The sequence below is a fragment of the Bos indicus x Bos taurus genome, chromosome 4 (assembly GCF_003369695.1).
Source record: "Bos indicus x Bos taurus breed Angus x Brahman F1 hybrid chromosome 4, Bos_hybrid_MaternalHap_v2.0, whole genome shotgun sequence".
Classification (NCBI taxonomy): domain Eukaryota; kingdom Metazoa; phylum Chordata; class Mammalia; order Artiodactyla; family Bovidae; genus Bos; species Bos indicus x Bos taurus.
In genome coordinates this window covers 92,391,849-92,418,418 of record NC_040079.1, presented here as the reverse complement: position 1 = coordinate 92,418,418, position 26,570 = coordinate 92,391,849, and the positions used below count along the sequence as shown (strand labels likewise).

Below are 26,570 nucleotides of genomic sequence, written 5' to 3'. Positions count from 1 at the left end.
CACCAGAGTAACTCACCTGGTGTCAGACGAATGACACAGGGTGTGTTTTACAGATGGAGCCTCAGCCGAGATTACACAGGCATACACATTTATCTGTCACACAGATGTTTCTTCTTGTGTTTTCTAGCCAGCAAGGCAATGGCTTGGCTTTGCTGGGGGATCACCTCCAGATGTTCAACCAGAAAGAGACCCTGCTACCCCACTGAGAGTCAGCAGACAGCTCCTCCCTGTAGCTGGGGCCTCTGAGCGACAGTACAAATTAGAAAAGGGTTAACCCATACCTTCTTGGTAATGGTCATAGTTGTAGTTCAAAAACACATAGAGCACAGCATAGTCCAAATGCTGGATTTCCTTGTAAATAGTCAGAAACTTGCAAATCACATCAAGTAACTCTATTTTTAAAATCCAAAATAAGTCAAACCTGGCAGGTGCATCTTCTGAGTCTTTTGTTTGCATATTTTCTTGATGTTAATTGCTAATTTTTCCACTCAGCAAATTTGACTGTTTAAGCAAAATCAGCTTGAGTCAGATACCTCAAATAAAATAAGAAGTTTAGATTAACTCCCTCTATGCATTTGTAGTTTGCAAAATTGTCTCCAGTAGATCCCATTTATTTCTTTTGTATTTTTAGAAACTTCACAAAGAGCACATTTTATTCCAGAAATGGTGATAAAGACATAGTTATTATTCATGTGGATGTTGGCATTCACTTTATAACCTAGGCGGGGGGCGGGGGCGAAACGTGTCAAAGTTTTATTGCTAAGTACAAATTAAGTTTTCAGATATTTATGAAGACAAGTGATAGAAAAACAAGGATAAATTCTAGATTTTTGATTTGTGCAACTGGGTTATGGTGTTTACTCAAAGAAGGAAAATTAGGTGATCAATACATTTGGGTACAAATGGAATAAAGGTTATCTTTGAGCTACTTAAAGTTTTTGATACCTATTGGAGATTTTAGATCTAAGGGATAACATTAGGCAAGCAGCTGAATTATGTAAGTTTGGAGTTGAGAGGAGACATTGGAATTGTTTATATGAATTCAGTTGTCGTTGGAATATAGCTGTTTCAGAATGGAAGGTATAAAATGTTCTAGGTGTCTTTTCTGGAGATGATTTGGCTTTTGGGGGGGCATGAAATCCGTTCTGTATAAAATAAGAATTTGAAGAATGTTGTTAGAAAATTTTCAACTCCAACGTTTTATATCTATATGATCTCCACTCATAAGTCACTGTTTTGTATCAAGAAATGTTTCTTTTACAAACCATTAAGGAATTCTGCCCTTAGAAGAAAATTGTTTTGCCATCTGGCCTTCTCATCCAGTTATCACAGCATTATCCATGCTGGCGCTTCCTTCTCTCGTATTTCAAGTCCAGCAGAAGTGTAGATGAAGCCAGAGGCACTGGGACAAACAGCACTGTTTTTGCGTTGCACACTGGAAATCGTTATACACACTTTTGTGTGTGTCGCTGTGTCAACGAGGTGGTAAATACTGATCAAATTTGATTCATGGACTAAATGATGTGATTTCTGGGTACTCCAGTGACTTCAGGAGTACATTAACAGATCAGATTTTCTGTTAAAGGTTTTCAGTTTAAATGAACATATGAAATATTCTGTGAACACTCAGCCTTTTGTCAGTATTAAAGATTTTCTTGACATATTTTCTATCTATGGGAAATTATATTTCAGTAAATTCACGTACATTTTGTCTATTCTTTGGCTGCACCACCATTAGTAATACAAATCTTACTTTCAAAGATGCTTTGACATGTTTTCTTTTCAAAAATGCTTCATCCTGACTACTCCTGTTAATATCTGATTTCAAGTGCCACTGGATTTGGTATTTATGCAGTCATTACTGACTTTAACAAGAGAGATTTCAGTCAATTAGAGTTTCCCCAGTGGCTCAGCAGTAAAGAATCTGCCTGCAATGCAGGAATCACAGGCGATACAGATTCGATCCCTGGGTCGGGAAGATCCCCTGGAGGAGGGCATGACAACCCACTCCAGTACTCTTGCCTGGAGAATTCCATGGACAGAGGAGCCTGGCAGGCCACAGTCCATAGGGTCGCAAAGAGTCAGACATGACTGAAACAGCTAAGCACACACGCAGTGTGGATGAAAGCCTGCTGCTGCTGCTAAGTCGCTTCAGTCTTGTCGGACTCTGTGCGACCCCACAGACGGCAGCCCACCAGGCTCCGCCGTCCCTGGGATTCTCCAGGCAAGAACACTGGAGTGAGTTGCCATTTCCTTCTCCAATGCATGAAAGTGAGAAGTGAAAGTGAAGTCGCTCAGCCGTGTCTGACTCTTAGCGACCTCATGGACTGCAGCCTACCAGGCTCCTACTCCAGTAGTGGGGTGCCATTACCTTCTCCAGGATGAAAGCCTAGTTAGAGTGAATTCTAAAGAGACTGTGAGAAGAAAAATGAAGACAATGCGAAATGAGAAATAACTCAAGGAGATTTACTGTGAAGGAAGGTACATAATGTGTTTTTTGTTTTGTTTTGTTTTTGTGAGAGGGTGAGGGTGGGACCAAGGGAGGTTACATTTAAGATGGATAGTAAGACTGAAGGTGTCCAAGTGGAAGTACTCCAGCAGAGATGGGAAATGAGTGATGGAGAGCAGGGTGGAAAATTGCAGGGATGGACAGGACCCAGAGCATTAAGCTGAGGGCTGGACTAAGATAGGGACGCAGACCTTTCTTTCACTGTCATGTGAGTGGGGCATGTGAGGGTGAGTGGGGCAGCTTGGTAGCAGAATGTTGAATTTCTCTATTTTTAAATGTCTGTTTTCTCACTGAAATAAGCAAAAATAGCAGGAGTGAGTAAAAGGTCTAGATAGTAGGAGTTTGAGGAGAAAGGAGGAACTTTGAAGTAGTCATTGAGAGAGTGAGAGAAAATTAGCTAGAGAAATGTAGTTATTTCCAGTCAGCACTGAGGGTCCATTTGAGGGTTATGATCACGGATATGAAGCAAAACACTCAGCGTGATTGTAATTTGTTTATTTGTTTCCTAGCTTACTCAGCTGCTTGGGTTTGGCAGAGACTTAATATTAACCAAGGTTGGAAGTCTTACTCATACAGGAAAATCCATATTGAAAAGAGCAAGGGAGTTGAAGATAGTAATAAGGGAGTGATTTTTAATGGTGAAGAATGGAACCCAGTCTAGCAAGGAGGGAAGTTGAGGAACAAGGGTGGTGGGGGGGACAGGCAGGGAAAATGTGGTAGGTTCAATAGCTTGGAGAACCCTGCAGAGGTGAGGAGTGGTCAGGGTCAAAATATTCTGAGGATGAGCCCGAGGAAACAAATGATGTCCGAAACTGAGGTTTTAAGAGCATGTACAGCCACCAACAAAGGCCAGGCCACTGGGAGCGGAAGTAGAGTGGAGGATAAGACCTTTGGCGGTTATGAGGTCAGGACACTGAGAGGCCATGCTGGAACTGAAGCTGAGGAGAGAAATAGCAACAGAAAAGTCTTTCTACTTAGCAGGTGGTATCTGTGACTTCCTCTTGGTTATTAAATACTCCCTGTGGTCAGACATCCAGAAGCTAGACAAGATGCAGAGTCACCCCTAGGAAGCAGGAACTTTTGACGTGGCATTTCCTGGACACTGGTCACACGTGCTCCCTGGCTGACCTTCATGAATGGCCCTTAGTTCCTGTCCTATAGCCACACATCCATAGAGTTTTGCTTTTTTATCCTCTTGCCCTCACAGAGGCTCTTACGGGGAGGATCTTTTGACCACCTTGTAAAGGCATCTGTTTGACCCACCAGTATCGTTGGCTCATCAGCCCTGATGAACTAGCTCCCATGAACTTTTCCAGCTAAACTGGGTATCAAGAGGGGGAATTTCCACAGTTTAGCAAGCATACATCCAGAAGACAAATTGCAACAATCTTCTGGAAGATAGTGTCTCGAAGGGACTCTTGCAGTCTCTTTCACCTGACTGATATGTTTTCTAATTTAATGTCTTCTCCCTACAAAATCCTCTAACCTGCTCTTATATGTTGTCTTACGTGAGTGATGAGGTCAAGCTAGCAAGCCTGGCTGGTGATCTCTTTCTTTGTGTCTGTCCACCTCTCTTGAAGAATGAGTGGATGTTTGTCACTGAATGTTCTTATCCCTGATGTCCCAGATAAACCTGGAGCTTTTCAGTTAAAACCTTGCTGCTTTTCTATGGTGTTACATGTTCTTTTTCTAGCCAATTAAGTGAACTGTATAGTCAAAATTCAGGAATAATGCATTGTCTCTTTTCTCCAAAATCTCAGTCTTATGTATGTTTTATCCTAAGTTATATTTTCTTTTTCTAGAATCTTATTCACAACTCAAATATATTATAAACTGGGTCACTCTTTCCAGAATCATCTTCCAGCATTCTCTCCCTGTCTTCCTGTGCTCAAACCGCATTGACCTTTCAGTTGCTCAGACACACTGGGCTCTCCTCCAGTCCACACACTGTGCCTTCTGCCAGAAGTGCTCCCTCCCCTGATTTCCACTCCTCACACACATCCAACTCCTCCTGTCCATCCTTCATCTCTGATGTCTCAGCCTCCTCTGTGAAACTTTCCTAATCGTCTCCCTCCTGTTTCAGCTAGTGTGTATTCTTATAACACTCTGTATTGCTCCCTTTTTCATTTACCATACTTGAAAATAAGAATAAATTTGTGCATGTGTTTGGTGCCTTTCTAACACTCGAAACTGAAAGCTCCCTGAGGGCAGGGCAATGGCTGTTTCCCCAGTGCCTAGCAGAGTGTCTGAAACATAGTGGGCACTCAATAAATACTTGCTGAACAAATGAATGAAAATTCCCAGTGTAATTCTTACTACAGTGAAATTGAAGGGCTTTGTCAGCACATGCAAGGCCATTTGAGGTTGTGAGCAGTGGAGGAAAGTCTGAGGTTAAGACACCCTTCAAAATTTGAGTCCTTATATATTCTAAACCTACAGGATGTGTCTAGTTTTGAAAAACATAGGTGTGAGTGGGAGATAAATTTGAATTTTTCATAGAAAAGTCTGTATTCATGATTTTTGTGTTGGTATTCTAACCGTGCTGCTCATCATAATAGTTGGTATGTTGCTTAAATGGGCACCAACTCAGGAGGAAATTCTAACCACTCTTTGAAACACAGTTCAGGATCTGGAGATAACCAGTCAGTAGGCTCCTTGTTAAATGAAACAAAAGGCCTATGTGAGATGAAATCATCTTGAGAATTTTTCCCCATGTAACAAGTTTTTATACCATGGCATTTTGCTATTGTTCAATTTAGGTGATTGCCAATTATCTTTTTAAATTATAATTCATACACTTCTAGAGATTAAATATAAATCATGGTTATTAAATACTCCCTGTGGTCAGACATCCAGAGGCTAGACAAGATGCAGAGTCACCCCTAGGAAGCAGGAACTTTTGACGTGGCATTTACAAAATAAAAGATCTAAATAATAAGTTTCAAATTCAAAAATGATTCCTTGTTATGTTCGTATTCTTTAATTTATATTTGGATATTAATAAAAAATTTTGTGCTATCACTAAATTCTGCATCTTTTTGAAGTTCAAGATATCAAAGTCAATATTTCCATTTTTCAGAAGTATACATAGGTCCTTTATCATTTGACCATTTAGGTATAGGAAAATTAACAGACAAGAAACACTCTTAGAATTTGTGCTTCTGTCTTATACCTGGTTGCCATTTATTGGAAAATGAGATTGGGGAAGTTTTTCATTACCTTTCTATTATTTCTGTTATACTTCTTTTAGGGAAAAAAAAATTCTCAGGTTTGCCTGGATTAAATTGATTCATTACAACCTGTCCTTTGTGACAGTTTCATGGTTTCCAAAGGAAAAGTTCATTATTTGCCCTTTTCCCACCATTTTTTAAGCCAGTTAAACAGTGAACTATTTTTTTAAAAAAGACATTTAAAGACCTCATTCCCTGCCTAGGACACCAATACAGTATGGAATTGGTGGGACTGCTTCAGATTTAGTATTACTGAAGAATTTCATTGCATACAAATTCATTCAGAAAATGATCCTCAGAAATTAGAAATCAAGGTGTACTGAAGTAGAATTATAGGAAATCAAAGTGTATATTACTGCTGTGTTACCGCCAAGAACCCCTGAATATTGAACCCCTGAACACTCTCTTCTAGCTGCTTTCGAAGTCTATTGAACAACTGAAGCAACCAGGCAGTCACCTCGAGGAAGCGGAGGAAGAGCTTCAGGGGGACCAAGCGATGCAGGAAGACAGAGCGCCCTCTAGTGGCCACAGCACTAGGCGTGACAGCGGTGCTTGTGCGGATGACACATTGGGACAAGCTGGTGCTGTGAAGGTCAAGGAGGAACCCGTGGACAGTGATGAAGATGCTCAGATCCAGGAAATGGAATCTGGGGAGCAGGCTGCTTTTATGCAACAGGTAATAGGCAAAGATTTAGCTCCAGGATTTGTAATTAAAGTCATTATCTGAATATGAAATGCATTGCTGGTTTTGGTAAATGGATATTATTTCCTATCCGTTTATATCTCTGAATGATTTGACTTTAGTGTTTAAGGATTCTGATTAATGCAGATATATCTATATATAGATCTTTCTATATACTGATCTCTATATAGATAGCAAGGTTTCTTGAAACTCTACTGTTAAGGAAATACCTGTTACACTAAAATTATACTACATCAGTATCCAAGTGATTAATAGGCTTTTAATTCATCCCAAAGCCTGACCCACCAATTACTTCTAAGGAAAACGAACTCACTGTTGGTTTTAGTTTATCTGTTGAGGTCAGTGACTGCTGGATAGTTTTCCAGTCTGATCAATGAAACATTTTATTAGTTACTGATTTTTTTTTGATATGTAGAATTCAATTTTCACATTGTTGTACATACTGTATCATACTACAGTCTTGAACCCTATTAAAGTTAGTCAGCCCCTTCCTTCCTCTATCTTTTTTTGTTAAGTGAAATGTTCTGGTTACTATGCCAGTAGTCCTAGGTTATTGTATAGATTGCAGTTGAAAATATTAGGAATAGAGGTGGTTCTAAATATATAGATGCAAAGTACAGCACTATTTTAAATATCACATTATGTCTCACCTAGTACTGCTCATTTCATTTTTATCCTGTGTTATTTGATGACATTGTTTATTGAAAAAGATCAAATGAAGCAGATGCAAATGTTGGCAAGAACTAACGTGCTGCTTTATGGTCCAATCAGATACAACATTGTATCTCCAGCTGTGGAAAAAATAGTAACAGTATGATTATTATCTGATCTGAAGTCAAAAATCATGTTTAAAAGAAGAAGATGTGTCATGTTTGATCATCATTATCACTAGGATCTCTTCAGTATAATTCCATAATGACACAATGTATACCATACTATTTTGGCAAATAAAAAATTAGGAAAGTTAGGTTTAACAAAAGAATCTACTTGTACATAATGCACCTTCAGAAGGACTATGTCCTTTGATGCTATGAAATGCAAACAACTTTGAAGGCAACAGAAGACTGTTTATTTAAGTCAGTTCTTTGTCAGGTTCCTGCTGTTCTACAGAAAACTGTTTCTATGAGGCTGAACAGGAAATGCCTTGTGGAAACAGGAAGTCCAAGTGATTCATGTACTGAGGAATGTAGGGAAAAAAACCGGAGGATAGTGTTTTACTCTGTCGGTTTTTAAAGGGCACTCTATGAATTGATTTATTGTCTAAGAAAATAACACCGCAAGTAGGGAAATTGTTAAGGAAGCTTTTCACTGGAACATTTCCTTCATACTCTCTTTTGATATGTTTACCTTGTTTTATAGGTTTACTTTTGTTAAGCTAGTTAAAGATTCGTTGTATTAAGACCCCTTTAATATGGATAATCCAAATGACCTAGAATCTTTGTGAGGTTTTTTTCTATTAAAATATTTATATTTCTAAATCCGAGGTATTTTAAGGTGTAGTATCCTGTTTCAAAGGAGATATAACAGTTTTGCCAAATGTAGACCTTGTATAACTGTATGTTACTGGCACGTGTTGTTTACATTTTGCTGTGACATTTAAAAATATTTCTTAAAAAAGGTTACTGCTAAAGATACATTATCCTTTTTTAAAAAGTCTCCATTCAAAGTAAAGTAACATAACTAGAAGTTAGAAAGTTTAAAACTTTTCCATATAATGAAAGTCCTTCGATAATTTGACAAATAGCTATAATAGGCAACACTTCCTACTACCAACATATTTTGGTTAGTATATTCCTTCAGGTTAAAATGACTTTTTGTCAGTTGTTTTGCATTAAAAATATGGCATTCCTAAGATAAAATTTTATATTTTTTCCATCTCATAAATATACATTTTATTTAAAATCTTTTTGCAATCTCGTAAAAAAGGGATAGTGCATCTTTTAAAATACATTTTATTTGGGGAGGAACATGTGGCTGAGCAGGCTTTTGTATAATATTACTGCAAAGATATGTAATCACAAACAAAAAAAAACCTATTTTTTATAGTGTCATTTGAGAGAGCTTCATCAGTACAGTTGGTGGACATTAATTGTTTGAATTTGATAGTCTTTGAATTTAATCAAGAAACTACCTGGAACCAGTGAAAAGGAAAGCTGGACTTAAATAATCTTAGAACTAATTGATAATTGTCTCTTTTAAAATCTACTGTATTTATTATAATTTACACCCTTGAAGGTGATCTCTTGTTTTGTGTTGTAAATATATTGTTTGTATGTTTCTCTTCTTGCCTTCTGTTATAAGTCTCTTCCTTTCTCAAATAAAGTTTTTTTTAAAAGATCCCCTTTATACATATGGCTTTGTGTAAACTTGATATATTTAATTGAATTTGAAACTCATGCAGTAGGTCTCGTATACCAAAATATATTGCCATTCTTTGTTGAAACAAGAAAATAAAGATATTTTGAGCAGTTACTTCTAATGCCATTAAAAATAATAAATCCAACAATAGTCACTTTAACCAATTTACAGCAGCCATTATCAGATAACAGATACACGTAAAATTTGTTGCAGTTTTATTTTCCCTGCGTGGCCTATTTCATATGTTATCATCTTTGATGTCAACTTCTAAATATAAAATTTTATATAAATAGGTATCAGTCACTTTAAAAATTCTTTTTAAAAAGGTTAATATAATCCCTTGAATATAACAAACACTCCATAAATATTAAAATGAATAATTTTCTGTATCATAATAGTTATATCTATTACAGTAAGAACCTGACCTACAAGTACAAAGTGACAGTATATAAAGAAAAGAGTAATTAAATGACCTCCCTTTATATGGAAACAATTGTTATAATAGTAGGGTGAAGAACAAGGAGCCTGAGTCAGGTGAAGGGGCCTGGACCATACACATCCAGGAGCTACGCTCATTGCTCCTCTTCTGCTCAGTTGCAAGCAAAACATTACTTCATAATCTGTTATAATGTGTATTTGGTTCAATAAGTTAAAAATATTTGTCTTATATTCTCTGATTCCCGTAATCTAAACTTCAGTAGTGTCACATGAGTTAAACTACTCTAATTCTGTAGCTAATATCATTTACTATTACAAAATGGATTATCATTCTGTAAGCCTGTAAATTTGATAATTTGGTCAGACTTGTGGGAAATATCACTGATGCTAGTCATAATTTTCTGAAAACTGCCTTTGGACTATAAAATTATAAGATTACTTGCTACTGCTGCTGCTAAGTTGCTTCGGTCGTGTCCGACTCTGTGCGACCCCATAGACGGCAGCCCACCAGGCTCCCCCGTCCCTGGGATTCTCCAGGCAAGACCACTGGAGTGGGTTGCCATTTCCTTCTCCAATGTGTGAAAGTGAAAAGTGAAAGTGAAGTCGCTTAGTCGTGTCCGCCGATTCTTCGTGACCCCATGGACTGCAGCCTACCAGGCTACTGCGTCCATGGGATTTTCCAGGCAAGAGTACTGGAGTGGGGTGCTATCGCCTTCTCTAGAGATCCTTAAAAAGCTGGAGAAATCAATTAGATAATGATTTTATACTATACATCTGATTTCACAAGTGTAAAGGGACTGTTTCAGTATGTATCAATGTTAGAAGCTCTTCTATTTTCTTCAGAAAATAGTTTTTACCAGCAATGAATAACCATTTACATTTCTTCCTCTCGTCAAGGCCTGCCTTCTTGGTGAAGTGGGCTGCTGAAATGGAGACTGCTACTTTATATAGTTTTGAGAAAGACAGCTTTTTAAAAAAATTATGTTTCTTCATACTTATTTTTTTCTAAAGTATGTTAAAAAGGAATTAAGATACTAAAATTTTTTTGAAACGTACTACTCAACAGATATATAGGTGGACAACAGTATTTTTTTTTAATTTGGCATTCCTTTTTGACTTTTTCCACTAACAGAAATATACAACTGTGGATATATAATGATGGGTTAACAATGATAAATAATCCAGGTTTACAAATTATAACCGATTATATTATCACCAATTAGAATCTCATATATATATATACATACACACACGAGAAAAAGTTTGAGGGGTAGATTACCATTCCCTTTATTATTTATCATTCCTCCAACTGGGTTTTAAAGGGAAAGTATGGGTGGGGGGCAATCAAAGAACTCAGACAAATGAAACAGGATATGAGAAATGTGACTCCTCAGACTTTATTTATGTTTTAAAAGTTGTATGTTCTCACTTTATAATAATTTCTTTAAGGCTTGTAGATGGTAGAGTTTAGACAATGCAACTTTGGGAGACCATTTGATTTACAAGAAGACTTTTATTTTTTACTGTTGCAAGTATATTATGTACTCGGTATTGTTATAAACACTTTACACCTGTTAACACATTAGTCCTCACAACAGCCTTACAGGGTCAGTATTATTGTCCCATTGTAGAGATGACGGCCCTAGGACACAGAATAAGTCAAATCAGGTCAAGGTCACCCAGTCAGTGGCAGTCTGGCTCCAGTTTGAACCTCGGCACTCCCACACCAGCCCTTGTTCTCAGCCTGTACCACTGAGCTGTATTTGTGCAACAACTCTCCTTTCATGTCCTTCAAAGTGCTATGAAATCATTAGCGCTTTCTTCTCTCTCTCTTTGCCCATCAGCATTTCCAAACTGTTTTGAAGCAGTTTCCTCTTTCGGTCACTGCTGTTAGTAAAGAGATTGTTGTTGTTTAGTTGCTAAGTCATGGCTGACTCTTTTTGCGACCCCATGGACTGTAGACCATCAGGCTTTTCTGTCTTTGGGATTTTCCAGGCAAGAATACTGGAGAGGGTTACCATTTACTTCACCAGGAGATCTTTCCAACCCAGGGATCAAACACGCATCTCCTGCATTGGCAGGTGGATTCTTTATTGCTGAGCCACCAGGGAAGCCCACAAAAGTCAATATAGATATTGTAAAAAGGAAAAACAAGAATGTTTGTCTTGAGTTCTAGACCTCCTAAGTGGTTTTCCTATTGAAAGGTGCATAGAGATTGTCTTGAGGGAATCTGTTGACAGTTGGTATTCTGACCACACCCCACAGAGGTTTTGAATCTGTCTTAAGAGTGCAGCAATCTATGTTTTTCAAGCCCTTTGTGAGAGTCTGACTCAGAAACAGTGCTCTGGAGGCTGCCAGGGGCCCTAATGCTATGCTATGCTATGCTAAGCTAAGTCACTTCAGTCGTGTCCGACTCTGTGTGACCCCACAGACGGCAGCCCACCAGGCTACCCCGTCCCTGGCATTCTCCAGGCAAGAACACTGAAGTGGGTTGCCATTTCCTTTTCCAATGCATGAAAGTGAAAAGTGAAAGTGAAGTCGCTGAGTCTTGTCCGACTCTTAGCGACCCCATGGACTGCGGTCCACCAGGCTCCTGCATCCATGGGATTTTCCAGGCAAGAGTACTGGAGTGGGGTACCATTGTTTTGTTTATTTCTTAATCAGTTGATAGATATTTGGATTGCTTTCACTTTTGGCTTTTATAAGTAATGCTGCTGTGAACATTTGTGTACAAATTTTTGTTCTAACATGTTTTCAGTGTTTGATGGTATATAGATCTAGGAGTGAAATTACTGGGTCATCTGGTAACTCTGTTTAAGTTTTAAGGAACTGCTGAATTGTTTTCCACAGTGGCTAAACTATTTTATATTCCCACTAGCAATGCACGGGGAGTTCCAATTTCTCCACATCCTCTCTAACATTTGTTATTTTCTTTCTTCCTTTTTTTTTTTTATTGTTGTCACCCTAGTGGATGTGAAATGTTTGTTCATTGTTGTTTTGATTTCTATTTCACTAATGACTAATGAAGTTGAACATTTTTTTCATTTAGTTATTATTTGCTTTTCTTCTTTGGAGAAATGCCTAGTTAGGTCTTTTGCCCATTTTTTTTTTTTAAAACATTTAAACGTCTCTCAGCATCTTTAGTACAATCTCACCACATGAACTAGGGCAAGCAGAAAAGGCTTTCTGGCCTTATGATTGTTTTAATTTATTTTTAATTGGAGGAAAGTTACTTTACAATATTGTGTTGACTTCTGCCATACAACAACGTGAATCAGCTGTAAGTATACATACGTCTCCTCCCTCTTGAACCTCCCCTGCAACTCTGCCTCCCTCCCCATCCTCCCCCCCCAACCCCCGCCAGGTTGTCAGAGAGCACTGGGCCGAGCTCCTCCTGTTGTACAGCAACTTCCCATTAGCTATCTATTGTACATAGTGTAATATATATGTTTTAAAGCTACTCTCTCAGTTTGTCCCATGCTCTCCTTCCCCTGCTTTTGCCCATTTTTTAATTGCCCTGTCTTTTCTGTTGAGTCATAAGAGATTTTAAATATATTCTGAAAGTGCATGCTAAGTTGCTTCAGTTGTGTCCAACTCTTTGCAACCCTGTGGACTGTAGCCTGCCAGGCTCCTCTGTCCATGAGATTCTTCAGGCAAGAACACTGGAGTGGGTTGCCAGGCCCTTCCACCTGCAGGGAATCTTCCCTACATAGCTGTTGAACCCACTCTCTTATGTCTCCTACATTGGCAGGCAGGTTTTTACCACTACTGCCACCTGGATGCTAGACCATTATCATGTATATGAGTTGCAAATATTTTCTCCCATTCCATGGGTTGTCTTCTCATCTTCCCGATAGTGTCTTTTGATGCACAAACATTTTAAACTTTATTGAAGTCTATTCATCTATTTTTTATCTTGTTATGAATATGTTGCTTAATGTGACAAAGATTTGTACCTATGTTTCCTTCTAAGCATTTTATAATTTTATAACTTACTTTTAGGTATTTGATCTGTTTTGAGTTATATACATTGTTTTTATTTCTCCCTGCTTTGTGTTATTTTTTAAAGAGATGAGAATTTACTGATTGTTGAGCTCCACTTGCTCTTGCATCGTCTCCCTTTTCCTCATTTCTGGTTGATCTGGTCTTGCTTTTCCACTATCCTGGTATTCTCTGTTGCTTCCAAGATTTCCATGGTGCTTCCTTTTTTTTTTTTCTTGTCAATTAAATGCTATAATCTTGATGTTTATTATATCTAATATAAACTGGAGAATGTTCTGTATTTTTCCTTTAAGAAATGCTTATTTCCTTGTGATCTTTAAAAACTAAATCAAATTTATTGTTCTTCATTTATATAACTTGAAAATTCTATCTTGGTGTTACTCATTTTTACTTATGTCTGCATTGCACTTAAATTTTGTGATGAAGTTATTATGTTCAAGTCTGCCTTTTGTTCTGTTAATGGAAGTTCTGCAAAGAATCCTGTATTTGTATTTCCAAACTGGTAGCCACGTGTAGCTATGAAAATTTAAAATGTGACTGATATGAATTGAGATTTGATTTAATAAAACATCAGATTTCACAGACATAGTATAAAAATATATTTATTAATACCTAAGTAATGATGTCATACGGCCTTCCCTGGTGGCTCAGTGGTAAAGAACCACCTGACAATGCAGGAGACCTGTGTTCAGCCTCTGGGTCGGGAAGATCCCCTGGAGAAGGAAATGACAACCCACTCCAGTACTCTTGCCTAGAGAATCCCATGGACAGAGGAGCCGAGTGGGCTACAATCCATGGGGTCACAAAAGAGTCAGACATGACAGCGACTAAAACAACAACGAAGACATATAGTGATTACATATTAAAAAATAGTATTCTTAATGTATTAGGTTATATAACATTATTAAAATGTATGTTTCTTGCTTTATTTTCCGCCTTTAATGTGGCTGTTAGAGTATTTAAGATTGTATATGTAGCTTGCATTTGTGATCTGCATTCTGTTAGTATACAGCACTGCTCTTAGATCATCTTCCTCTCATGTTAATAGATGGATCTCACTACCTCATTTTGGAAATAGTTGGATATAAAATTGGAACAAATGAATATCTGCTCTTGCCAATATCTTTCTATTGCTGTTATTTATTCTAATAAATAGGTGTAAAATGTGTTAATGAGATCTGTGGCACCTTAAGGGTTTAAGGATCTCTTTACTCTTTACCTTAAAGACAACTCAAAGTCTATCAATGTGTTTTATTAATAGTGTCAGTCTTAAAGACAGTTCACTCACTGCTCCACTCTCATCTCAGTTGATATGTTTATCTCCTGAAAGTGTACTGCTTCTTCTCACTCTTCCATTTCTGTCTCTCAAACCACCATTGAGACACTGGGATGGATTATCAAGTCACCTTTGGTCATCTCCTTCATCTCTTTATTTTTTTCTGAAAATATATATTATAGTGAAGTATAGTTGACTTATAGTGTTTCAAGTACATAGCAAGGTGATTCAGTTTTATGTATATACATATATTATTCTTGAGATTATTTTCCATTATAGATTATTACAAGATATTGACTATAGTTCCCTCTGCTAACAGTTAACCTTCTTTATCTCTTATAAGCAGTTGGTACTCCTATTTCTGGTTTCCTTGCCATCATATTTCTTTGCTCTGTCTTTGGCTCTGCTTTTCCCAGTCACTACCATACTGCTAAGTCACTTCAGTCGTGTCCGATTCTATGCGACCCCATAGATGGAAGCCCATCAGGCTCCCCCGTCCTTGGGATTCTCCAGGCAAGAACACTGGAGTGAGTTGCCATTTCCTTCTCCAGTGCATGAAAGTGAAAAGTGAAAAGTGAAAGGGAAGTTGCTCAGTCATGTCCGACTCTTAGCGACCCCATGGACTACAGCCTACCAGGCTCCTCCACCATGGGATTTTCCAGGCAAGAGTACTGGAGTGGGGTGCCATTGCCTTCTCCGAGTCACTACCATAATTAGTACTAAACAAATTCCTTTCTAAAAACAAATCATTGCAAGAGCTTCCTTTCATTATCAGTGTCCTCTTTTACTAATTCAGTTAACTTACTGTCAAGTTACAATACCACTTTTCCATTCTCTAAGGCATAACCTACAGTAACATCTCCCTAATCTCTTTATCGAAAGGCTGTCATCCAGTTTCAGTCCTCATAATTCAACCTTTATATTCTGAGTGGTAACTTATCCCTTCTAATTTAACTTAATCACTTTCCATGCAAAGCAAATTTCCAATTTGGAGTTCCAATTGCATGAGTTTCAGCAAACTTTTTCACTCTCCGAAAAGTTCTTAACTCCCTTTTTCAAAATTTTCTCTTTCTCTGATTTCTCTAATCCATCCAAACTATTCTGTCAACTTGGAATCAATTCCATAGGACTTACCACGTAGTTTTTTTCTTTTATTATTACCTTTCTGTCATCATATCCTTTTGCCTTTTAAAGCAAGGGAAAATATACAGTGCTCCTGGAACCACAGAAGGAATTTCTGAAGTGCTCAATTAAATCCTATTTGAATGATTTTTGTTTTACATTTCTCTTATTCAGATTGCTTAATGGTTAAAGGATATTTTCTTCCATGTCATGATTACAGGTTCACTTTTGTTTTCTAATGTGAAATGTAGATTCAGTTTTTACTTGTTGGAATACTTATTGTGCTGAATGTCTGCATTAGTAACGTTTTCCTTAAGCTGGCTCTAGTAATAATAGTTACTGTTTCATTTTCAGCTAGGTGTAAATGATAGAAATTTTTTCTTGATGAATTTATTTGCTACTACCCAGAACTTACAAGTTTATTTTCTTAATTTGTGTTCTGTATTAATCATTATTCAATTATAATATCTGATGGAAATTTTTAGATAAAAATACAGTATCTTAATTTTCATAGCCTCTTTATAGTACAGGTATCTCAGAAATATTGTGAATTTAGTTCCAGACCACTGCTATAGAGTGAATCACACTAACTTTTTAGTTTCCCAGTGCATGTAAAAGTTATGTTTACACTATAGTCTATTAAGTGTGCAATAGCAGTATGTCAAAAAATGTACACATATCTTAATTTGAAAATAAAGCTGTGGGGAAAATGGCACCAATAGATACTTGAGGCAGGTTTGCCAAAAACCTTCCATTTGTAAAAAAAACATAGTGTCTTCAAAGTGCAGTAAAGTGAAGCACAATAAAATGAGGTATGCCTGAATTAGTTTTTCTATGTCCATATAGTCTATATAATTTTTGGAACTTGGAGCTTGGAAAGAAGACAAAATTATTCATACTAAGAGAATGAATCAACCTCACTTTTATGCATATTTAATTAAGGAAAACTATTTCTGAACCTAGAAATTATGTGTTGTTTTGACTGTGTATACCACAAACTTGAATAGTGGCACTGTCCTTGAGATTCATGTGTGGAACTGTGTTATAGGCGTAGCTGCCTAGTGATGAAAATGCTAATTCTTTAGTTGGACTGAAGTTCCAGCTCTTAACTTCATCTGCCAGCAACTCTACCTCCAAATTACTTAATTCTGCTGAGCCTCAGTTTGCTGGTTTATAAAATGAGATTAACAATTTTTTATTTTTATCAAGGATTTATAAAACGTAAATTGATTTATTTGAGTAATACCAATGCATGCTAGCAAAATTGATGCTGAGTAAAAAATTATCAAATGTTATTCATATTATTCGGAACTTCTTGAAACTTTAGTAACTTTCTTCTTTCTTCTTGGCTGGAACCTAGGTCACACTCAATTTCACTTTATAATAATGAATAACTTTCTCTTCAGTAACTAAAGAAACCTTAGAAGAGTGCTTCCCCATCTTTTCCATGTCGCAGCTCACTCAGAAAATGGGAATAGATACACAGCATGGGTCCCTGCAGGAGGCTGCTTCACTGTTCCTCCCTGTCCCAAGGACTGCAAGTGAGCAGTCTAGAATCAATTGAACTTCAGCCCTTTCATCTAGAATCAATTGAACTGCAGCCCTGTCGTGACTCAAGGGGCAGTACCCTAGTTGGATTGTTCTTTGGGAGACTCTGTGAGTACCTGTCTCCTCTCTTCCTCTCATTCCCTTTCCATCTGTCTCCTTTTAGCTCCCATGAAAAGAACCCCAGATTTATTTCATCATATTTCAACCAAGGATTCACCAAATTTAAATCAACCCTAGGTATAAATGATGCACGTGATCCTAGTTCCAAAGAGTAGATAGGAAAATACATTGATTTTAGGGAGGGTCTTCAGATAAGCTGTTGATACTCAGTTCTTCCCACCCTATTACAGGATCAAGAAGCAAAACTCTGAAAATCTGCCTTGCCTAGGAGCCTATGTGACAGATTTTCTTCTCATATTTGCATTGGGCTCTTTTTCAAAACAGAGTGAAATAAACGAGTACTGAAATTTCTGTCTTTGTTTCTTAAGAAAATGCTCTGAGGGGTATTCATTTGGGAAGGTGTGCAAAGTGGGGGCTCTGTTATCTCTGGTTTGGTTTGCTAAGTCTTTCCATCTTGAAACAAGAAATCTTGCAATGATTTCTTGATCTTAAGTGAATTGCTTCCTGAGTTTGAATAGTCATCTGTCCTCTTTATTGCTTTCACTTAACATGATAAAGACCCACTCCAGTATTCTTGCCTGGAGAATCCCAGGGTGGGCGGAGCCTAGTGGGCTGCCATCTATGGGGTCGCACAGAGTCGGACACGACTGAAGCGACTTAGCAGCAGCAGCAACATGATAAAGAAACTTATTTCACACTGTATTTTTAGTATTTTAGATATGTTCTGGTCATGGTAGTGGTGCTATCAAATTCCTTTTTTTTCTTTATACTTCATGAGTTAAATTTAGCAGTTAGTTTTCTGGTATACATTTAAAATGATTTGATTTTTACTTCATTGCTTGAATTGCCTGACAAACTTGTGAAAATATCCAACTTCTTTTATTTTTTTTAATTTTCCTTACCTGATACATATTTTAAGTATTTTTGTATATCCTATAGCTTTATGTATGTGCAGTAGTTTAGTTGTACCTCAACATAATTAAATAGAGAAGCAGGTTTAAAAAGCTGGGATATTTTTCCCTAGAAAGGAGCTCTCCTGAAGATTTAAAAAATGTTCAATTTTTAAAGTTCTGGATTTTTTTTCCCTCATCATAATTAGGATTAAATTTTTGAAATGAGATTTTACTTTGGTTACTTTAACAGCCTAAACCATATTGGTTTTTTAATCTACTTTTCTTAAAGTATAATTTACATTCAAAAATCTGCTTATATGTATGTACACTTGGTGAATTTTGACAAATATATACATCACGATCTAGATGTAGAATGTTTATACACTCTAAAAGAGTTCTCTCCTGCTCCTTTTTAATCAATCCCCCACCCCCAGTCTCTACTGGGCCGCTGGCAAACCATCTGTTTCCTGTCACTGCACATTAATTTTGATTTTTCTAGAATTTCATATAAATAAATCACATAAAAAGTCTGCGATATTTTCAGTCTTTTCTTTTAGTCAAAAATGCTTCTGACATCCATCCATGCGCATACCAGTAAAACGGTCTTTTTTTTAATTGCCGAATAGTATTCCATTATATCAGTATGCCATGATTTGCTTGTGGCATTGATGGGCATGTAAGCTATTTCCAAGTATGGACAGGTATGAATAAAGCTGCAGTGAATATTGTATTCAAGTATTAGTAGACAACTGCCTTTATTTCTTTGAATAAATACCTAGGGTTAGTATTATTGATTTGTATGTTAAGTGTATGTTTAGCTTTATTTTAAAAGGTTGCCAAAATATTTGTGGTTGGACATTTTACAGTGTCATCAGCTATGTATGAGAATTTCTGTTGCCAGCACTTGGTATTTTCAGATATTTTTAACTTTATGTATTCTAGTGGATGTGTAGTGGATTCTCGTGGTTCTGTGTTTCCCTGCTGTCTTATGATTTGACTTACTTTTTATGTGCTTATTGGCCATTTGTAGATCTTCTTTGGTAAATTGTCAATTCAGCTATGTTGCATGATTTTTTATTGAAGCGTATCTCTTTATTATTGGGTATAGGAGTAGCATATATTCAGGATACAGTCCATTTCTAGACGTATGTATGCGTTACAAATATGTTCACCTAAACCTATAGCCTGTCTTTTATTTTGAAGAGTAGAATGTTTGAATTTTAGTATGTCCCAATCTGTCACTTTTTTCTTCTAAGATTAGTGCTTTAGTGTCCTATCCAAGAAAGATTTGCTTTTATATTCTCTCCTTTTAGTTTATTTTTTAAGTTTAAGGCCAAGAGCCGTTTTGAGTCGTATAATTTTGTGTATGAACTAAAGGAAGGCTGAAGATCATTTTCTTACCTAGGTAGCCAGTTTTCAGCACCAGTTTTTGTAAGGATTATACTTGTTCCTTTGAATTATTTTGGTGGTGTTGTTAGGAATCAATTGAACTTATGTGTGTGAGCAAATTTATGAACTCTTTCCTTTATTCCATTGATCTATATGTCTACACACGTGCATGCTAAGTCACTTCAGTCGTGTCCGACTCTGCGAACTATGGACTGTGGCCCTCCAGGCTCCTCTGTCCATGGGATTCTCCAGGCAAGAATACTGGAGTGGGTTTCCGGTGCCCACCTCCGGGGGATCTTCCCCACCCAGGGATCTAATCCGCGTCTCCTTACATCACTTGCATTAGCAGGCGCGGTCTTGACCCCTAGCACCACCTGGGAAGCACACGCCAAAGCCACAGCATCTGGATTAACATCGCTTTATAGCAAGTCTCGAAATCAGATAATGTATTTTATTCTGCTTGTTTTTAAGATTTTACACATACAACTTGATTATAATCTACCTCTATGCCATTTTCTTTGTTTGCATCCTGCTTTTGTTCACTGAGCTTCTTGTATCTGTGGCTTTGCACTTTTTAAAATTTGGGGAAATGTCAAGCATTGTTCATTCTAGTATTTTCACTCTCTTTGGAGACTCCAGTTATACCTAGGTCAGACCACCTGATACTGTCTCACAAGTCTGTAAGTCTCTATGCATTTTTTATTATGCTTAATTCTATTTCAGTTTGTCTAGTTTATATTACTGTACTCATCTTTTCTTCCTAGTGAAAACTTCTTTTAAGGTGTTATATTTTTCAGGTCTAGAAGTTCCATTCGGTTCTTGTATATAATTTCCATTTATGTCTTCATTATATTCATATTTTCCTTTAAATCCTTCAGCATATTTATATTTAAGTCTATTTCTGCTTTTGTATTCTCTGTCATTTTTGTGTTGGCTACTACTCCTTAATTTTGCTCTTAAGATATTCTTGTCTTACTACTCCTTTCACTGTGGTAAATTTTCATTAGATGTCAGATAATTTAAATCAATTGTCTTTCTTTAAAGAATATTGATCACTGTAGCTTTTTCAAGACTTGTCTTTGAATTTTGTTAGAGCAAGTCTATAGGATTCTTGACTCTAACTCTGGTTTTTCTCTCTAAGTGGTGAACTCTCTGGGCCTCTACTGAACAGTCTGAGATGATCCTAGGGAGTTAACAATCTTAGCCTTGCGCCCTGGGGCAGGGTTGATGATGGAAAGGGGAAGATGGGATTCAGTAAAGTATAAAGAGACTAATACAATATTTTGGGGAGGAGGAAGGAGCTAGTTTAGCTCACTGTTAGGCCTAGCTTCATTTTCAAAGCTGGTGACTAACAGGCTTCTACCAACTCATTTCTTCCTTATGGCTTGACTATTTTCCCCTAGGCTTTAAATTTCTTGGATTTTTAGTTAACTTTACATTCAGCTTCCCCAGTGGCTCAGACAGTAAAGAATCTGCCTGCAATGCAGGAGACCAGGGTTTGAGGGTCAGGAAGATCCCCTGGAGATGGAAAAAGCAACCCACTCCAGTACTCTTGCCTGGAGAAGTCCATGGACAGAGGAGCCTGGTGGGCTACAGTCCATAAAGTCGCAGAGTTGGACACAGTTGAAGCCACTTAGCACAAGCATGCATTAATTCTGAAGGCATAGATGAAGGGAACAAAGGTGAATAGTTTCTTACTGATTTCTGGCGTGTACACACATAGACTGAATGGGCATCACTAACCTGTCTGTATCAGATGACCTTTTGGCATCCTACAATTATAGAGAATAAACCAAGTTAAAAACAGCAATGCCAGCAAATTTTCAAAAACATTTCAAACCAGTTTGAAGAGTTAGATTCTACCACTCTCTCCCTCTCTGATTTCCTCCCTCCCTCCTTACTTTATTTCTTTCTCTGTCCTTCCCTCTCCCCATCTAATCCCCTCCTTTTATTTTCTGAGTAATATTGAATCCCAGTAAGTTGAGCATGTTTTTGTAGTTAAAGAGTATACCATAATCTTATTAGATTATTGTTCATCAAGTCAGTAAACTCTTTCATAAATCTAATGAAAATTCATAAATCTAATGAAAATTCTTAAGTTCAAGTATGAAAAGCATAAATAATGAAATACTTAGAACATCTGAATACTGGCTACCATAAAAGAAAATTTTACCAAAAAAATACTGAGTACCACTTACTTTTGTATATTTTACCACATATTTAATATTTCTGTTTAAACAGAGACATGATCTTTACTGATTGTTAATTTTCTGTGTCTTTAAGTTAAAATTATCTTACCATCTTCTAATTTAGCATTCCTATGAAGTAGTTTTCTTGCTTTTAGTTTTCCATCACCATACTTCTATATGTAAGACACAATTACTATTTCATAGTTTGTGTTCTTTACATTAGAAATCAGTGCTAATGAAAATCATGATTGATAAAAAAGAATAACACCTACCAGAGAAATTCTTCTAGAAACTTGAAAGTATAGATATGTTTAAAATCATGGTGTCTTAATAAAAAGACTAGAACTTAGTAGCTGACTTAGAGAAGATTATGTAATTGGATGAGAAATTATAGAGAGCATGGAAGAAGAATTTTCTCAAGCGATTCCATACGCTTTATTCCTTTTTTCAATAGATCTCTTTATTTTTGATCAATTATGGGGAGGGAGGATGTAAAATTGATGGTAAATGAGTGATAGATTTAATTTTAACTCTGATTCAGAAGTATTGAGGTTTTGATTTAATTTTGTGTAGAAATATGTCCTTAAAACAGAATTTTGGCTTAAGTTAAAGTGTTGGTAAACCTTAGGGGAGTTTCTTTTTCATTCCCTTTAATTATCATGGGCTTTTCAATAGCTCCTAAAGTGAATTAGGAAGTTTTTAGGCATTTGGCGTTAAAGTCCAGGCCCAGGGAGTTTAGGTGGATATGCAACTTAGGATTCTTGGATGGTGTGTTGATACTGTATATTGTTTAATGGTTACATTTTCCTTGACTAGTATAAAAGATTTACTGTTACAGTTTGTGTGTGGCCAGGCAGTGGCATATGGAAAAGCTGTTTCCTGCTATTTAATTTAATTAGCCAAATCACGTGCCAGCCTTCGGGCATGTCACTCTGGACCTCTGAGGCTCTTTGTCTATCAAAGAGATGGACAATATCTTGGCTTTGTTTGGTTGCTCTGCATGCTGCAGATAAAACCACTGAAATTCTGACTGTTTGTTTAACCAAATCTTCTCATTTTTACCATTTGGCTTTGATTTTCTTAAAAAAAAAAAATGATGACATTTTGGCCTTAGGAAGAAGAAAAAGAAATATAGAGGCTATGAAGAAGAGCTGCTGTTCTTCATGGTTTAATATTGGGTTGAAAATCTTATCATTTTCTGATCAGAAAATTTTAGTTTCTTACTATTTTGTTAGTAGAAACTCAAGGCAATTATTATTGAATTATTTTAACCCTAACTTAGGTGACAAACTGTCATTTTAAATCAAGCCTTTTTTTTCTTTTTTGTTCATGAATGTGTTTAATGTGATTTTCTTCATCTTGCCAAATCACTAAATCTTACAGTGTGAATTTATTGCCAAAGAAGAAAATATTTCATTTGATACTTTGTACAAGCATATTTTAGTTTACTTTTGGTTTCACAGGAAGACAATGGTTAAAACATTCAATCACGTCAAGACTTGTTCCCGATATTTTAGCCTTTCTTTCAAGGTCAAAGATATTTTTTACATTTTTTAATTAATGTGTTCAAATTTTAACAATTCTCCTTAATTATACTTTAGTCTCAGTTATATTCCTAATTTCTTCAAACTTTAAAGTTAGTGAAGAATACTTGAAAAAACAGAAGATTTAAAATTATATTCTGAAACTGATTTGCAATGAGGACTTTTGCCTAAATTTCCAGCTAAATTAAGCAACTTCCAAGAGTCAAAATGACTTGTCCAAGGTAATAAACACATCTGAATATCCCCATTTTAAAGTTAGATGTTCAAGATTTGAGTCTTAATTAATTTAGATACATTCACAGTTCAGTTAAACCCCATGGAGCACCTACTCAGGTTGTACTACTATCCCAGGTACTACAGCCCCCACCTCTGACATCACTTGGCCTTTGGACCAACGCAAAGGACCTGTATTGAATACTGAATACGTGACCATCAGTCTCAAAGGAAATACCTTTGTTCTAAAGCTAATAGTAAGTCTGTTTCATTTGAGTAGACTGGGAATTTTTGACAAAATTTATTGCAGATTTTATTTTGATAGAATTTGCAAAAAAAAAAAAAAAGAATTTGCAAACAAGATCCTTATCTTTAAATCATTTTTTTAATTAAAATACAAGTTAAGTGGTAAAGAAAGGAGAATTAAAACCTAAATATGTAAATCCTCTTAACCAACACAATTCTTACAATTTACATTTATAATACAGACATGTATGATGGCCTCATAGTTAATATGGGTCCCACCACTCATGCAAGGTGTTAGGGACCTATGAGCTACAAGGATTTTGAGTTTTGTTTAAGGGCAAGCAAACTTCCACAGTAAAGAGAAAGCTGTGTGTTTTTTTATCTCTTGTAGCTCTTCCTAAGCAGTTCTTCAGTGTAATTGTACTTAAATATTCAAAATTGTGTCTGTTTTCACATTCATTATTGTATCCTATTGTTCTTTATAATGACTAATTTTTCACTTAATTTTTTAAAAAGATCTATGTTTGTGTGTGCTAACTCACTTCAATCATGTCGGACTCTGTGCAACCCTATGTGCTGCAGCCTGCCAGGCTCCTCTGTCCACAGGGATTCTCCAGGCAAGAATACTGGGGTAGGTTGCCATGCCCTCCTTCCAGACTCAGGGATCAAACCTGCATCTCTTACATCTCCTGTGTTGGCAGGCGGGTTCTTTACCACTAGTACCACCTAAATGTGATTTTCTGAGGGCACACACATACCACCACACGCTGATTGGAGAATGAAGCAGTATCCATTCAAGAGAATTCACGTTGCTGTTAACTTTTTAAGAATGAATATATTTTTATTACTGAGAAACACTCATAGTGTCTACAGAAAAATAAACTTAGGACAGAAATACAGTTATTCTTTATGAAGCTCTGTTTTTCAATATTGATGTTTTTTAAAAAAATGTTATTGAGTATAACATGACTGAGGTTTGAAATGAAATTAGCAAGGAAGTGACAGTTAACTCAGATATACAGATCTGTTTAATATTTTCTAAGGAAACTGTATTTGTTATTAACTTAAACAAAGACTCTTGAATATAGGTACAATCTGGTACAAGTTGGTTTCATCTAGAAAATATAACCATTGAAAAATTATAATATTTTTACCAAAAAAAATGAATAACCATGGTGAGGGTAATTATGCAATTTCATATAGATATTTAGGAAAAAAAACAAGCTGTGTCAGAGTGTTTTTAATTAAACTTAGGAGTTAATTGCACTTGTAACAAACATTAATCCAAATTTTCTTTGCACATCAGCCTAAAGTTTTATTTCATGCTCACTTTCAAGTGTGTGATATGTGTAAATTGCCTAATGTCCTTCATCTCTTTTTTATTTTTAATTGCCATTCAGCCTAATAAGGGCTTCCCTGGTGGCTCAGATGGTAAAGTGTCTGCCTGCAATGCGGGAGATCTGGGTTTGATCCCTGGGTCAGGAAGATCCCTTGGAGAAGGATATGGCAACCCACTCCAGAGTACTCTTGCCTGGAAAATTCCATGGACAGAGGAGCCTCGTAGGCTACAGTCCATGGGGTCGCAAAGAGTCGGACACGACTGAGCAACTTCACTGCAGCCTAATAAACTGTAGTAGTTCAGGCCAATTCAATAAATGTGTACTGAACAGCTACATGTGCCTGGGACTTGAGCCAGGTACTGAGAAGATGAGTATAGAATACCAAGATCAGATCAGATCAGTCACTCAGTTGTGTCCAACTTGCGACCCCATGAATCGCAGCACGCCAGGCCTCCCTGTCCATCACCAACTCCCGGAGTTCACTCAGACTCAGTCCATCGAGTCAGTGATGCCATCCAGCCATCTCATCCTCTGTGGTCCCCTTCTTCTCCTGCCCCCAATCCCTCCCAGCATCAGAGTCTTTTCCAATGAGTCAACTCTTCGCATGAGGTGGCCAAAGTACTGTAGTTTCAGCTTTAGCATCATTCCTTCTAAAGAAATCCCAGGGCTGATCTCCTTCAGAATGGACTGGTTGGATCTCCTTGCAGCCCAAGGGACTCTCAAGAGTCTTTTCCAACACCACAGTTCAAAAGCATCAATTCTTTGGCACTCAGCCTTCTTCACAGTCCAACTCTCACATCCATACATGACCACAGGAAAAACCATAACCTTGACTAGATGAACCTTTGTTGGCAAAGTAATGTCTTTGCTTTTCAATATGCTATCTAGGTTGGTCATAACTTTCCTTCCACGTAGTGTACCCATAAAGACTTCTAAATTTACAGTTCCCTAGAGAAATGGACAGATAAATAAATGACATTGTCGTTTGTGCCACTATTGTAAAAATAGAAAGAAAGTACAAAATCTGCATATGTGCTCAGTCACGTCCAACTCTTTGAGACTCCATGGACTGTAGCCTGCCAGGCTCCTCTTCCTATGGGATTTCCCAGGCAAGAATAATGGAGTGGGTTGCCCTTTCCTTCTCCAGAGGATCTTCTCTACCCAGGGATCGAACCCACATCTCCTGCATTGGCAGGTGGGTTCTTTACCACTGAGCCCCCAGGGAAGCCCCAAAATTCCTTATAGGTCTTGATAAAAGTCTTACACCTCTAACTTGCTGAACTATGACCAAAATCCACATCAACTGTTCTTGTTCTTTCCAACAACCATTGCTACCTGTGAATAGAACTCAGAGGTCAGCAAAGCGTTTGGCATCTTGTCCCTTGGACATCCTTAAGACCATAGGGAGAAGCTTGAGGTTCCCACGCTATTCTGTACACTGAATTACTCC

General features: G+C 37.0%; 1 protein-coding gene across 17 annotated transcripts in view; it reads left to right on the top strand.

Moving 5' to 3' along the window:
- HDAC9 (histone deacetylase 9) overlaps nucleotides 1–26,570 on the top strand; it is a 986,654-nt gene that overhangs the window by 601,312 nt on the left and 358,772 nt on the right. For 10 of the 17 annotated variants that reach the window (XM_027539980.1, XM_027539984.1, XM_027539978.1 and 7 more), the window contains one exon: nucleotides 6,152–6,415. In XM_027539980.1, the coding sequence (XP_027395781.1) occupies nucleotides 6,152–6,415 (264 nt within the window). Of the gene's footprint in view, nucleotides 1–6,151; nucleotides 8,780–26,570 lie in introns of those variants that run through there. The other 7 variants (XM_027539990.1, XM_027539986.1, XM_027539989.1 and 4 more) reach the window with 1 other exon arrangement.